This window comes from Gasterosteus aculeatus, chromosome 7 (assembly GCF_964276395.1).
Source record: "Gasterosteus aculeatus chromosome 7, fGasAcu3.hap1.1, whole genome shotgun sequence".
In the NCBI taxonomy this organism is placed as follows: domain Eukaryota; kingdom Metazoa; phylum Chordata; class Actinopteri; order Perciformes; family Gasterosteidae; genus Gasterosteus; species Gasterosteus aculeatus.
This window is the reverse complement of record NC_135694.1, coordinates 20,162,338-20,178,846: the sequence shown is the minus strand read 5'-3', so window position 1 is coordinate 20,178,846 and position 16,509 is coordinate 20,162,338. Positions and strand designations below refer to the sequence as shown.

At 42.0% G+C, this 16,509-nt stretch overlaps 1 protein-coding gene across 1 annotated transcript in view; it reads left to right on the top strand.

Annotated features, from left to right (window-relative positions):
• The window catches only part of pcdh1a (protocadherin 1a), a 78,561-nt gene extending 62,312 nt beyond the window's left edge, over window positions 1-16,249 (top strand). Inside the window, exon 5 of the mRNA XM_040181593.2 lies at window positions 12,351-16,249. Within this exon, the coding sequence (XP_040037527.1) occupies window positions 12,351-12,721 (371 nt within the window). The 3' untranslated portion in view covers window positions 12,722-16,249. The remainder of the gene's footprint in view (window positions 1-12,350) is intronic.
• Window positions 16,250-16,509: the final 260 nt, after the last annotated feature.

The following is a 16,509-nucleotide window of genomic DNA, read 5'->3' as shown; positions in this document are numbered from 1 at the left end:
TTGACTACAGATGGAGGCATTTTAATGTGGCCGATAGCCCAGTGTCTTCCTCTGTGCGGACTCACTGCCATATGGGCTATTGAAAGGGCAGAGATAAAATAGAGTAAATGCTGTTTCTATGATAATGAGGTTCTTTAGTAATCGTGTCTGATTTTCCTGTCTTAGATCTCATATGGCGGCATATATATTTGTTCTTTTTCAACTCCCATCATGATTTCCCTATACTGTCACTGCTCGCCATATCAGTATCATACATGTTTAGCCATCACTGCTTTAAAATGTGTGAGGCTCAGATGTGTATAACGAAAGGGAAACAGGTCGATCAAAGAAAGATGTGCAGGCAGAGAGGCTGATCGTCAGCACGCGTGTTTGTCCTGCGAGTGTCACTTTGGGCCTCTGCCCGGGTGCCAGTGGTCCTGAAGCAAGGGTGTGGGTTTCATCCGACAGATGTCATTGTGCCTGTGTGAGTCCCCGCCTGTTTTACTGTGGAGCGAAGCGTCCCATTTCAGCCTGTACCAGCACGGCGGCCTATGCAAGCCACTGCTGCAACAACAACCAACACCCGAGTAGGTACAAGTCATGGGACTGGCAGTTTTTGTTGAAGCTTCTTTGGGAGAAAAGAGAAATCCTACGAGTGGACGGCCGAGGCAAGTTGTCATGAGTAATACACTTATGACCGCGAAACGTATTTTAGCACTCCCATTATACTCTGCCCACGTCAGCCGCCGCTATTTGTTAACCCCCCCCCACCCCCCGCTTACCCCACAATTTTTATTTCGGAGCAAATAGGTCACTGGAAGCATATAACTGCATATAACTGGAGCAGAATTAAACTCCATGACACCATGGACAATGGTTAACTACAGCCCTTTAACAAATGACTCTATGGGAGAATGCGGCTGAATCCAAAATGGAACTGACGATGTGTCAACACGTCACAGTTTTGAATGTGTCTAGATTTTCCTTTCGCCCAATTTGAAAATGTGCTTTCGCTCGTGCGGCCACTAACAATGAGACCCACACACTCTTCTCAAACTTTGGCAGCATTATAGTTTTCGTCAAATGATTGCAGACAGCCCCGACCTTTGAACAGGGGCCATGGGAGAGAAAGGACATAGTAGCACAGCTCTGATCATTAACTGTAGCAAAGTTTGTAATTGGCATAATAGGTCTGAGTGAACTGACATATTATTCTCTGGCAGAGATTGCAGCCACATGTGAGTCCCATTATTCCAATGAATCGCCTGCTTGTACTCCTTTTCATACCTTATTTTATAAATAAAAGGGATTTCTCTGTAGTTTATTCAGTGCCAAGCTGACTGGGAGGTGTTGTCATTATGGCATGTTTTTGTCATAACCTGATTTAAGCTGTTCTTACAGTCTTAATATGTGTCGGAATTGATTAAGTTATTTTTAACTTTTAAGACAATAGAAGAAACAATAGTGAAAAAAAAAGACATTGAGGTTCAAATAATTACAAAAAACGTTTATTTAAATGTAATAACCACAAGTGTCTCACCCCAGAGTCCTCTTCCTTTTAATAGAGATGTGTAGGCTACAAACCACTCAGCCCTTATCCAAATGTAGACTATATTACATGTATGAAAAAAAGCGATGAATGTTCTGAATCATGTGCAGAAACGCATATAAGCACACATTGAGTTCCATAAATAGTGCTTTCAACACCATGCGGCCTCTGAAAATGACCGGTTTTAGCACTAAGCCTGTAAAATGAATGAGTGAGCCAGTGTGCCTAAGCCAGTATCCCTAAGCTTTAGATGTGCTCATGTATTACTCTAACAAAAAGTGGATGGCTCTCTGTACTTAGGCAAAAAATTGGATAGCACGCTTCCTGCTCTTGCTACGCCAGTGAGTCTGGGCAACAGCGTGCTGAAGCAGCAGGTTTGGGGGTGTTAATGTGTGCGCCTGTAAATGCGGGCTTGAAAGTACAAGTTCGTACAGTCATATGGAGGAAAAAAAAAAAAAATCTTAATTAGCCTGGTTGAGCCAGTGGCTATAAGAGACGTTCCTTTTAGCTGACTGTCCACCGACAGTTCCAAGGGACCCTGAGTTGAAACTTCTAAAAGATAATTATGTAGGCAGCAATCGAAAGTGGCAGCCGAGCTCGGCTGCTCTCGCTGGGTCTTACCCAGTCTGACCCCAGATGTGATCCGTAAAAGCAGGTGGAGCGCTGCCGATCGTTGAGGGGATGCCGGCTAGGGGCCCGATGCACTTCAACCTCAGTTGGTGGAGCAGCTCAAGCCGGCATCAGACAAAGGCCCCCGGGGGATCGTCCCTGCATCATAGTGTGATGGGGACCGAGAGCCGCCGAACCTCCCTCTAACTGGTGCTCTGCCCTTCAATGATGGATGGCACTTGAGGGACTAGAGTCGTACTATATGGGTCTGACATGCGTTTCCTTCTTTGTAGTTGCAGAGTCGCTCTCACTTAAAGGTGTTTCATAGTAATTTGAGGATATGCCAGACTTTGCTGCAGTTCAAGGACCTTACAAACCCAAGGAGGACTGAACAAGTTGCCTCTACATTACCAGCAGGGTTGATGTCAGTATGGATTCATTCTTTGCAGTTTTGTGTTAACATGGTATATCAATATTTTAAATGCCTTAAGCTAAAGAGAAATTTAATTTTTCTTGCTCAACCCCATGGGCGAGCAATTTGAAATGTTTTGAATTTAATGTGAAATAAATCACAATACACAATACAAACACACATTTGCCTTTCAGAAATCATTTTAAAAGTCTCTTTCTGGCACATGCAATTCCTCCTCCACTATTCCCAGGATGAAAGTATCTTTGGTAGAATTTAGCATGACGATGCAGCTTGTTTCTGTCATTCTCTAATTAGAGAGTGCTGTAAAGCGTAAATTGTTAGATAGTGACAAGATTTGTGCCTGTTCCAAACTACGGCGCTATAACAGACAAACGTGGATGGTAATGCAATTCCTCAGACCAAAGGTTTCATTTTATTTAAAGCAATTATAGGATTTTGTTCACTTTCCCTGTGGCTACCTCCCTCTCAGATGGTCATGTTGCAAGGTCCCAACACTTGTCACTCATCTTGATGAGCTGTCTGCTTTGAAACAGTATCTAGCCTGGAGATGAGGTACCCATCAAACACGCAGCCACCGCAGGCACTGAAAAAACAGATGGCGAGTGCAGCCACTTTAATAAAAAATAAAAAGCGACAGCAATGTTTACTCTTGTTGTGCATTTGCTCGCTGTCTCTTTTTTGTCCTCATGATCCTTTCTCACTTTATTGTTGTTATTGCTACGGCTCCCTTGCACTTGATAGCTCGCCACAAGCCACATTCACGTGGCATGAAGGCACAGCAGATATGCCCAACGTTATTAAAAAAATCTCATTGAGAAGTCTCCACATTTCAGCCATGCACAACCAGGGTCAGAGGCAGAACCAGGCTGCTGCCCCGTTTACTTGACCCAGTTTAGCCATTGGTCTTTTACATTTTCATTATTTTCATGTTTATGGTATTTTAATGTGATGAAACATTCATATTCCCATGTTAATGTCCGTTCAATGCACAAGACAGTGCAGCTGTGGTCTTCCTTATATATATATATATATATATATATATATATATATATATATATATATATGGGTTTTCACCTCTTCCCAACATTTACTCTCACTAAACATTAGGTCGACTCTGTTAATGCGTATTTCTGTTAAAGGGGCTTAACAACATCAAAGGACACGAAACATTGACCCGTCTTCGTCATGTCGAAGCTTGTAAAAGTCAATCAAACACATTCAGCTGAACGCAATGGATCAGTTAGGAACAACAGGGGAGGCTGGAAACATGCTGACATTAAAAGCCGATATGATCACCCCCCTGCTGCCTTGTGTGTTTTGGGTTTCTCTTTAAATCCATATGAAAAAAGGACAGAAATTCGCAGCTTTAGTTAAAATATTTCATATTCAATCATGTTCTTGATTCAGTTTGGGTTTTTTTTGTCCCTCCTTTGCCTTAATCAAAGCCTTTGTCGGAGAAGCTATCGCCTGGCAGAAGGTATAAGACGGGTGGAGCAGCATCGGGAAATTGCCGCTGTGCTTTTGCCCCACGACACAAAAGGACATTTTCCTATTTCATCATGTTATGAAATTGGAGTTGTCCCGCTCCAAACGCATGGATGTTTTGTTCAGAGACTTGTTGGTTCAGGGCTGGCTGGCCGACTGCTTTAGTGTTTTGACTTTCCCACATAATTGTCAGTCATGCAGTGACTCTCTAGTTTACAGTAAACGGTAAAATAAAGCTCTGCCTCTTCAGGATTGTTATTTAACAACAGCTTACATGATTCTAAAGATCCAATTTTTCACTCTGATAACAACCTGAGGCAGACCACCTGGTTTCTGGTTTGAGGATGTGATGAATAATCAAAGGATAAGTTGTCCTGTCTCAGGACATTTAATGTTGAGGATGACACTACACACAGTGTTCTCTTCATTTCATTTCTATTTCTCTATTATCGGCATACGTTAGCTCTCCCTAGTTAACCATCTATGTCTCACATTGCACACGGACTTTGAAAATCAAAGGCGGAATTAGCAGAGAGATAATATCTTGATCAAAAGAGGAAAGGAAAACAACAACAAATGGATCATGGAAGTCATCCGTTTTACATGTCAATGAGATCAATGAATGAAAAATACTGAGCATCAAAGTGGTGCATCGGAATTAACTCCAAGAGGCCTGCGCCGGAAAAAATCTGTCTCTGGTAATTAGCGCTGTAGATCACATAAAAGCAAGACTTTTCATATTGCTAAAAAAAATTTGGGTTTAATAAAGATGAGTTGTACCCAGATTATTGGCGTGAATGGAAATAGAAACAGTCAAAGTTAACATATTAGGACATTTCTCACCTGTTTACAATAACTACTAACATTCAGGATAGTTAACTGGTAGTGTGTTAAATTCTATGTCCTTACAGGCAGGTTTTTATGTGGTAGCTAAATGAAAATGAGATAAAACACATTGCGAAACACATATAAAATTAACCTTTAAAAGTGAAATGTTTCTAGGAAAATTCAATTCAATCAAATAAACCGTTTAAATGCAATTGACATTTTAACAGTAAAACTGATTGTTTATTTTTCTGCCGTTTCAAAATGACGCGTCCCGTAACTGCTGGTATGAGGCCATGCAGCGCTGCCACTGTGCGAGCAATGGCCACAGAGTGCAGATGGGAAAGCAGGAAGAGAAGCTTTAAAGACAGGGACCAAGAAAGAGACATTGACATGAGGAGAAGAAAGAACGTTTTGGTTGGAGACAGGAATAGACAAGTGACTCTTCATGTAAATGTCACCCAGTAATAAGAGAAGGGTTGCGCAGTAAAATGCTCTGTCCAATTATTATAACTAGTTTTTCATTAAATCCGTCATGAATTTCACAAAAAGTATTTTTTGGTATGCTTTTTTTTTCTTTCAGTTCCATCTTCACTTGCCACCTCGCAATGTTGCCAATTAACAAGCCAAATAAAGCACGTTTATAAGCTAATCTGCTCCGGAAACCCAACTTCTGCTTCCACTCACTAAACTGAGCGAAGCAGAGTCAATCACGACGTTCGGCTAGAACGTATTGTATTCTTAACATTTTTTAACCGAGTTAAGCTTCCTTGACCTGTGCAGAATTTGTAATGGTGTTACACTTGAAAATGAAAAAGACATGAAAAAGAAATAAAGAACATCAGCCCACTGAGCGTCCAGTAACAACCCCCTGCCACGGGGCTTCGTCTCCATTTTTTCTTTGAGCTTTTCTAATTAGATTGCACAGAAAACTGAATGGGAAATGTGTGGTTTCCTATTTCGGGGGTGAAGGAAAGAGAAGAGGGAGCAAAGTGGCGTAAATGTAATTATACAAGCAGGTTATCACATATGATACGATTATAGAATGTGGTAACCTTTTACACAGCTAAAGTGTATATGCAGTATATCCCATATTATTCATTCTTAAGCGTTGTTGTGGTAGAACAACGATTATTAATTTATCACACTTAACACGTGTATAGAGTAGTGGGTCTGTACTTTAATCCCAATCAGCATCCTTGTGTATTTTTACACCTTACTTAAACTGTAGAGCTGCCTGCAGTAAAGATTTAAATGAACAGCAGAAAAATACCTGCATTTGCCTTAAGAACAATTGCACATTTATAAATATAAGCAATGGTGCCCAACTAATGTCTTTCAAACTCAAAAATCCCACTCTGCCCTCCCTGAAGCCCTGTGCATGAATATGAAATGGGATACAGCATATCGAGTACTGCTGTTCTTTATCAAAGCTGACTGCTCAAATAAAAGACTCGGGCGAAATGATGTAGGCATCGTTTCGTCTAAAGGCAACATTGACTTGAGTGACAGTAGGTCTGTGTTGAAGACGTACTGCGCTGTAGGTTGTGCGATGTTTCAATGCAATATATAGATTATCTGGGGATGAACGTTCTATGTATTTGTTAACATGGCTGCAGAAGAAAAAAACTAACATTGCATTAAGGCTTTATTTATTATAACATTGTATGGTTGCATAAATTAGCACATGTATACATTAAAATGAATCACAGTACACTGTTAAGCACATTTAAAACAATCTCTGTTCTAATGCATTATGTTATCATAATTACTCATTGTTCAATACAGTGTCATTAATTTCATTATTCTTTTCACTTTACTTGACAATTTAGAGTAATTTATAATCCCACTATAATACATCAGAACTATGGGAATTATAATACACTGTTATGCTTGCAAAATGAATCCGTCCCTAGGAGCTATCAGGAATGGTGATCTCTGGCCTAATAGGTAATCATAATGCTGTCTAACGTGTTGCAATTATTGCCAGAAATCATTATGAATATTTAGGTAATCATAACCTCCGCTATGAGCAGATTATATGACATCAGGAGTACGTTTATGATGCCTCAGAGACATGGTGATCACAGAAAGTGACTACGTTAATTGAAGAATACTCAAGAAGGCGGGAACTGGATGGACTTGAATCTCCTATGTTTGTGATAAATCATTTTGTTATTTGTTTTTATTTTTTTGGGGGGGGGGTGGTTGGGGGGGGCTTTGCATTGGCAGCTGAGGCAGATCAATATTGGGTTGTCAAAGTTCAGAATGCAATTTCCAGCCAGTAATTGGCCAGCACGCCAAACATATTGTTGGAGGCAGAGGCATGAAGCTGTTCTCCACACATCATCATTTAGAACCGTTTCCTCCCAGTCTCCCCCAACCAATGTTTGGATTCCATTTTATCTGGAGATGCCTCGTGTACGTCACAGTTTGACAAAGCCTTAGAGTTGGTTGACATATCACACCGCATATCAACTTCTCAATCCGAGGAGGTGGTGCATAACGCGATCTGTGAGCAGGTGCAAAAGCTTTTGTCGAATGCAGCGATACAAAAGGCAGTCTTCGAATAAAGGAACTGCAAAAAAGACAAAAATGGTGGACGGTGAGGGAGCAGACAGGAGGTGAGCCGTCACCCGCTGAACCATCTACATCGGCCTCTGCTGACGTTCCACCGGTCGACATGTCCGCTCATCAGCCTTTGTCGGTAAGCGGCTTGCCTGCTAAGAAAATTGCCAGGATTCAGACCTCACCGGGTCTGTAGAAGGAGACACGGGCCTTACGCTTAACAATACAAACCGTCATACCGGCATCCCCTTCTGCGGACTGAAGAACTGATTAATCTGACGAACACACATAGATGCTCTAATGTCAGCCATTTAAACTGTGAAATACAAAACCTTCACGGCTGTGTTATGCAAAGTATTTACCTGTCTTTTATTATGTTGATACTCTTCCAATAAATCCGTCGACAAAAGCGGTTTGTGCACGTAAAGCGTTAATGAAATGCGTACTAATAATCTATAGAATAACTAAATAGTAAAGTACAGCCTTTTCTGCACTTTCTGCATAGGTGACAAAGGTGACAAATCCTCCAGGCCAAGCGTTCTGAACTTGCTGGCGAAATGGGAACGAGCACGTCCGTGGTTACAAGATCTGCTATTGTTCTTTTGCATTCCATTACAATGAGCCAGGAAATGTGCACGTCAACACTATGTGCGCTCGTAGCAAAGTTTCCCCCTTCTGTTAAAAATGCTTCCCTCTGGAGGGAAACAAAAATATACTTATTGTTTGGGTAGCTTCTGCTTACTGTGAGAAACTGTTGTGAACACTTGAATAACAAGACCTGACATGTCGTAGCTAAAGAAATGCAATACAAAAACCCTGGTTTCTAGTTGTTTCTCTTCACAGAGTGCGACAACCAGCGAATGCACTCACATTTCAGTTATTGCACTCATAGTGAGCACCAGACGCTAATGTCTGCTCAGACGTTGGATTTTTTTCCTATTTTTGCCCTTTGTTTCTCGGAACATTTTAGTCACTTACCACATAAAATGTTTGCAGGGGCCCGTCAATATACCATTAATAACACTGAAGCACTCCCAAACGATAGTAGCTGTTTTTCCCACGTTATCCCTCTATGAGCTGTGGGTCTCTCATATATTTGTTCGCCATCGATCATAGCGGTGTGGCGCGCACGCTGGAAAGCAGCCGGTGGGGAGAGACGGCATTTGCAATCAAACAGAGAGGAGCAGTGTGAAATCTCAGGAAGAGGCAGCTTCCCCCCATGCCCGTGGGCAGGGGATCAGACGATGAGGGAGCCTGCCTCAGACACTCAACACCTCCCACTGGCACCCTGATGCAAGCGGCATGCAAACCCTCCCCTCGCATGTATCTGTCAGCTTGGGGGGGGGGGTAAGCGCTGTGTGCACCCCCACTCTGTAGTGGATGTTGTGCTACTGCAGTAAAGTTGCTTTAAAAAGGTTCAACGCGAGTCGTGGACGTGCTACTGAAGGTGGTAGTGGGTTGAATTCACTGGGTGTTTTTTTTTTTCTTTCAACACCTTGCCTTTTTTTTCATAATATTGCTTCAAGTGAACGCAGGGGTCTGACCCAATATAAAATGAGAAAGCTACAGGTGCAATCTATCTCCACGTCTAAAGGAAAGAAATTCTGCAGCGCGGGAGGACATAAATGTTACTAGTCTTCAGAACCAAATCACAAGCTCTTTATATCCAGTCAGCCTGTTCCCGCCGCTGGCATAATAGCGCCGTGGTTTCCGCATCTGTCCTCCTTTGTCCACCCCTCGGTTCTCCATCCAAGACATTCACAACTATACGTTCTAAAGGGCCTGTTCCAGACCGTGAACAGATTTATTTCAGGTATAGGTAGAGAACAGGTGTGTGGGTGAGAAAATACCAATTTTCCCACTGTGCCTCTCGCTGCTCCTTTAACCCCGGTGTTGACTCATCTTGCTTCCTCGTGTCCAAGCAAATATTCAAACAATGGCTGTTTCAACTCAATGTGGGAGTGTGTTTTGATGTGCAGACCAGACGGTATCCGGACACATTGTAAGTGGGCACTACAGCTACAGATGGCTAACAGCCACAGCAAAAGGCAGACACAAAAGTATCATTCATCAGTATTGATTTCTACCGCGAGCAATGTAAAAACATGCACTTTTACAAATGGTACACTCTATCCCATGCCATGGGACTAGCATTTCATCATTATCACTATTATCTTTTTGTGAATTTACTGGTGTGACTGGAAATTACAAGCACTGTAGAACACTAATGACGGCATGAAGGAACAATTACTCCCAACACGACAAGTTGCTCTTGAAGGTACTCATTTGTTAGCTTGCCTATTCACAACAGACATCATGTGAGCGCTAATTTATAAATTAAACCATATACCCTTCTGATGAAACACTAACAGGCAGGCTAATGGCCCACTAAAATAGCTGACATCCGAGCATCTATGTTCTCTGTTGATGACGTGCAATATGCGCTTTTGCCCTGTCGCGAAAATATGGCAGACTTTGGCAAGCTGGTGTTTTTACCTGTCATTGCTAATTTTCTGGCCCCTGATGATGATGAGCAGGGTTCAGAACGTGCTTTAATCCCTGTCGGTAGTGCCTGGCATCAATTTGCATTCAATGCTTTCTCTTTAATGCATTTTATTACATTACATCCAAAGGATATTTTATAAAAACACAGCCAATTAGTCAATTACCAACCTGACAGTCCATGAGGATGCGACCAATGTTAACCTTTATGTATGTAACTGCTATCCACTCAATGCATATGCATAAATACACTGGCAATGTCTTATTTATAAAAGTAAGAAATGTACCCAGCTGTGACACGTTACGTGTGAGGAAACATGTGTAAACACACCTTTTTTCTCTTCCCTGGAACACCGATTTTTAGTGGTGGAGCCACGCAGGCTTTTGCACTGAGGCGCTTGGTGTGGCATAAACCACCTGGAAGCTGTGGAGAGGTTTTAATCAAGTGTGAAATCCTTTTGGAGTAGATGCCTGCACGACTGTGCTTGTGCTTGGGAGCGTACTCCTCAACCCTCTCCCCCAACTCTCTTCCTGAACATCTTTTGTATCAAGAGTCCACTTTGCTGCAGTGATGCATACAGACATCGCTCTTAGCGTAGCCGAGAAAATGAAACACCAATCATCATGCATGAGGCAGCGCACACAGGCACACTCTTGCTTTGTCTTTAATTCAAGCTCTGAATTTGGTTTCTTCTCTGTTAATCAGGCATAAAAGTGTCATTCGTTCATTTGAAAAGAATCATTGACATTAGTCTTGTAAACAGAGAGAAGAATTAGCCACTTAAGCATCATGACATAATTAAGCAAGATTAAGGCAGAACGTCGCTCAACTAGTAAATGTATTAACCCTAAACATCTAGCATTTGGGGATTATTGCAACAATGGGATTGACAGTGACAATGGATTGAGCTATGCATTCTTTCATAAACAATAGGACAATTGTATATGGATTACCCATAATAAATTAACATTCCAGACATAAATAGGAAAGGAAATGAGAATAAATACCTTCTACTACTTTTTATTAAGGAGTTCCAAAATCTGAAATCCTACCCTCACACAAGCGGTCGGACTCCTTTGATCGATTGAAGTCTTGGTGAGATGCGTTGGGAGGTTTGACATTTTGTGGCATAATTAACTACAGCCACTGGTCATACTGAGTACAGTATCGACGGTGATATGTCTCATAGGCTTACTGTCAAGGTGCCATTCGCTCCACTAGTTGTGAACTCCCACTAGTGTCTGTGATACGTCATCTCTTGTGGGTGCATCATTTGCATGCCGCAACATCTTTCTGCCCATTGTGTATGCAGCACCGTGCCCTCAGCTTTCCCTGTGAATACATCTACTCTCTTTAGCACTTTCTCCCGTGGCCAGAGAACAAGAAGTCTGTGATGGACGTGTTCTTTTTCGCGTCGCGGACAGCGTCTGGGCTTTACAGTAATACATTCATCACGGCAATCAGAAGTCTACACGGCGTCTGACATCTAAGACTCACAGATCTAAGTCGTCTGCTCCTCTCTTCACAGACATTGATTTGTGTGTCCCAGTCTCAGTCTGAAGGGATAACTAAGATAAATTGAGTGGTATTTCCATTAAATCTGGGATGTGTGTTTAGCTTGTCAACAGGTGGGCTGCTTAACAAGTCTATTAGCTGCCAGCTGCACATTTCTGGTAAACAAATACAGGGATTCTTCACAGCAGTTTTGCTTTCCGAAACCATGTCGTACTCGTGAGTGATCATTGACGGGAAACTCATTTTGGAGCTTTCACAGCTTGTACATTTAAATGAGGTCACTGGGTCGTGGACCCATTTATTTAATTAGAGACAGTAGAATAAAAAATGGATGATAATCAAGGGCAGGGAACTAAATTCAGCACTGTCAATCAATAGCTCATTCAACAATGGTTTTGCCCAAAGGGATGCAGCAACCACCCTTCAATCCAAACACTGTTTGCCTAGACTATGTGTGTCTGTAGCATTTTTTTAAATGTCTGCACATTTTAGAAATCAATGCATTTACTGTGTTGAACATCACAAACACACCAGACAAAGTGCTGTTGGATACTTTTAAATGACATAGACAGAGCATGAGCATCTCCCAAATGCATCACATCACCTAGTGGACTCCACGCACAGTAGTGCTCATTACACAGTGCATAGCAACAGCTACATAGCAACTGCTGCTGACTGCTTAGCAACAGCTGCAAAGACATCAAGGAAGGGGGGGGGGGGGGGGGGGGTTGGTGGGTTTAGGCATGGTTCGGATGACACAATTTCTGTTCACAAATGCGTTTTGATACAACATTTTTTCTTTCTTTTTTTTACGTTGACGTTGATCACTGCGAAGGTCTCTCTGACAGGGTTGTTTGCTCTCTCTCTCTCTCTCGTGCCCACAGATATCCGCTCCCTCCCTGATGTGGCAATGACCGGAAACTGTACGACCGAGTGCAGCGAATTGGGCCACTCAGACGCCTGCTGGATGCCCGGGCATCCCTCCCCCGTACGCAAGACCAGGAACCCCCCGAAACTCTCCACCTTCGTGCCTTACCAGGAGAGAGGGAGCCTGGGACGCCTGGCCAACGGGAGCGCCAGGCCGGGCGGCGACGAGCACCGGCCGCGCCTTCCGCCCTCCCGCAGTGCCTATTCCAACAGCGGTCACGACGCCGGTCAGGACTGCCCCTTGGAGGAGATGCCCCTGAGCGTCGCCTCCGAGTTCCCACCCGCCTCCCCTTCTGCTCACACTCCAAAAAGAGAAATCTACCTGTGAGGAGTATCCGTATCTGAATGAAGGAAAAATACACCCACTTCAGGAGGAGAAACAGGCTGTCCACATGCTAAAGCCAATAGTCGTTTTGTAGGTAGCAAAAGGCTGTGAGTCATTCAAACACTGGCATGAACACTTGATTTTTGTCATTTCCTCCTTTAAATTATTAATTTATTAGCATATTTATTAAGAATTCCACAAAGTTAATTGATGCACTCACTCATTTATTTATACAAAATCCTGAAGGATAGGATTCTAACAGATCAAAAGGAAATGCAAATGGTAATTGCTACTTTAGTATTGACTAATTATCGTTGTAGTTAGCCAGTCCCATTCTGTGAAGTGATCTCTTGAATATGAAAGTTGTGATCAGTGCTCTTGTGCCATTATTAGATATAATTGAATAGACAGCTAGTCAGGCCCTATCAAAAGGCTTGGCACTTTTGACTACCGATCAAATGAAACGGTCTATCTTAATGTACAGTGCTGTAAATACATTTCAATGGTGTGTTCTACATATATTTTTGTCCGGCATTAGCTGAAAAAACAGGCCTCTGAATCTTTACATATTTGAGCTTTTCTTTGCTGCTGCTGTTTAAACTTGATCCAAACCATCTCAATAAGTGGAGCCATAGCTATCATGGAAGACATTTATCCGCTCTTCACACACACACACACACACACACACACACCTTTGACCCCTAATCATAGTAGAATGTCATTTACCTCCGCTCCGTGTGGAGCTCTGCCACTGGTGGAGGAAGCTATGTGCCAACGTTTAAACTGACATTATGCTCCACTGAGTCTCAACACCGTGACCTATGGTTCATCACGAAAACGGTTGACCTGGCCACAGTACCCCAAAGTGTCAGTGACCAAACGCGGAGCCCTCGCTGGGCAATTTCTTATTGGCTTTCTCATGCAAAACCTCCATTGACGTAATCACGCCAGTGGAGCGGTTTAAAAAGCTCCTCTCTGTCGAGACAATCAGACGGGCTCTCAAATTTCCTTAAAGCTCATAGTCCGCTCCCCTCATGATCTATAGCTAATGAATGCATGAAGAGGTATTTAAATGAAAGGGCACTTAAATGAGGAGAACCACAGGCGATATTGAGCATGCGTGGAGGTAGAATATCACGTCCATGTTCTACACGAGTGCTCCGTATTTAGTGCACTTTTTTTTTCTTTCTTTTTTTAAAAGGGGCAGTGCACTAGATTTAACCTTTCAATTGAGTGGACAGTGAACTTTGAAGCTGTATTGGGTGGATACATTTTAAGACGATTGGGGAGTTGTTTATATTTGGAATAAATATTTGATTTTGTTTTCGGCATTAATATCTAACCCAAATGCAAAACTATTGTTGGGCTTAACCATAGGTTAACATAGTCGGACTGAAACTCCTGCCGATTACGATTTACCGCTATTGAGGACAACATGCTTAATAAATTATTTGCCATTTTTTCTCTTTTGGCTATTGAATAGAGAATCCAAAATTAGGGCATAACCATGGGCTTCATTTATCTTTACAAAGTATTTCCGAGTGAATCTGAAGGATATGTCTGAAGGACACCGTGTTTCGGTGGGTAATTGGGTGTTAATGATGACAACAGCAGCCCGCCTTAGAACATCGCGGAGCTGGCCGCTGTCTTTGATTTGAACATTCATTTGATTAGATTCGTATAGATACCTTTCACCCCTGCAGAGTATTTCAATAGTGAGATTGTGTGTCTGAGTAAGAGTGGAAGAGCCTTGAATGGACATTTCCTAATTAGGGTGAGTAATGAGTCTTGAGCTAGGGCATGTGTGAGCAAACCCCCAGGACAAGGCGTCCACCAGATAATGCAAATCCACCCGCAAAGCTACAATCAGTTAAAAGAGGGTATTTTTATCAGCACTTAGCTCATCATCCTGCCTTTGGAAACCATGTTTAAAATAATTAAACTGAAAACATATGGAAATTACTGCACATGGCCATGATTAAATAAGGTGGGCGATTATTCTGCCTTCAAACAACATCCATGATACACTGAGGTGAAAGCCCCATGCGCCTCTCCGAGCAACCTTCTCAGACCTCTGAATGGCCGCATCGCAAACTCAAAGTAGTGGATAGGATCGCTGACCTGGAATTAATGACGAGTGAGAAAGATCGCAATGAGTAATAAAGCCAATGTCACACAGCCTCAATCACAACTTTATCTAATTAAATACTTTGACTCGATTCAAATTCACAAATGCTTTGCATCCAGATTCCTCTCTGGGGTTAAATCTGGCCTGATTGCAGCCGCAGCACACTTATCGCTTCAGTGAATCTGACATCTTCGGATTTGTCTCTTTGATCACCAATACGTGATATAAATGGGGTAACTCTCAGCAGATAAGTCGTGATCATCTGTTGTTGCTCCGAACAGAATGACAAGAGTGTGATTTGATATAAGCCTGCGCCTATTTTCCCCCGCTTTTTTACTTGAGATGGACTCCTTCACTCCAGCGAAAAACACCCCTGGAACTCTTTATCACCGGGTTTGACCTTTCTTTTGAACTCATAGTGACTGAACTGTGTTTACTTATAAACACAGAATGGTTCTCCTTGATTATAGTATGTGGACATCATGAAGCACCTAAATACACTCAAAAGTTTGTGGAATAATGTTTAATTTGTACTTAACATTGATTTAGTGTTGAATTCACTTGAGTATCTTTTGCCTCTTTGTAGTGTGTATTGTATGGTGATCATTTCTGTGAACAGATGGACAAATATCTGTTCTTAAAATGGCAAGGGATTTTTTTTCTTACTAATCAATGAATCTTTGGCTGGTTGTGCAAAAAAAAAATCTTTTGGTGATGTAATGTACATAGATTTCCACAACTCTGAGTCTGCTGTAAAGCAGATGGTGATTTTAGCATGAATTCCAAAGATTAATTGGTAAAAAAAAAATGGTTTACTCCTTTTTCTTTTCTTTTACTTTCTGAAATGTCAGTGCTGGTTCATATTCAAAAAGGCCCTCTCTCTAAAGGAACTGAAATTAACTGAACATTTACCCCATTCTCACAGTTTATCTAGAACAAAGACAATTGCCTTGAAAATATGTCTTTACATGAAAGAGAATCTACTTGTTATCCTAATTGTTGGTATATTTATATAGGATAAAATGCTTGTGAGGCCCTGTTTTTGTACAGTTTTATGTACATACAAGTGAAGCTTTCTAAAAGTTCTGAGAAAAGCCGATGGCATATAGAAATTGTAACATGTTTTCTTGAGATGTGCACATCTTGCCTTGGATGGATTGACCTTTGCTGAGTCAGTGTGAATGTGGCCGTTCTATGCCTGCACTGTAGTCATTCACCGGCTCCCACCTCCTGAGGACTTAATCAGTTCTTATGTTTATCGTGAACAGTGGATCGTCTTATCTTACCAGTTTGTTAAACTCCTGTGTTCTGCTTTGTTCTGTTTTCGCATGTTGACAAATTCTCTTGTAATACTGTAAGTCCTCATGAACTTTGTAATAAAATCACTTCAGGGAAAAAGTGAATGCTGTCAGTGTTTTCTTTTCATGTCATCATTATTCCTTGCTTTTGAGTTTTAAACAAGGAATTAGCTATTTTATTTGTAGAAGAGCTTTTGCAGCTTTGGAGCTACATTGTCTATAATGTGACCCGAGCTCATTAAGGAGAACTAGTATCCTTGTCACGTGGGAACCCGGTGACTCATTTCTAAGTCAGGAAGCCCCAGAATGCTGAGAGGGAAGCGTCCCACAGCTTGAAGTAGGAGAGTCGCAGGACCTGCGTGCGC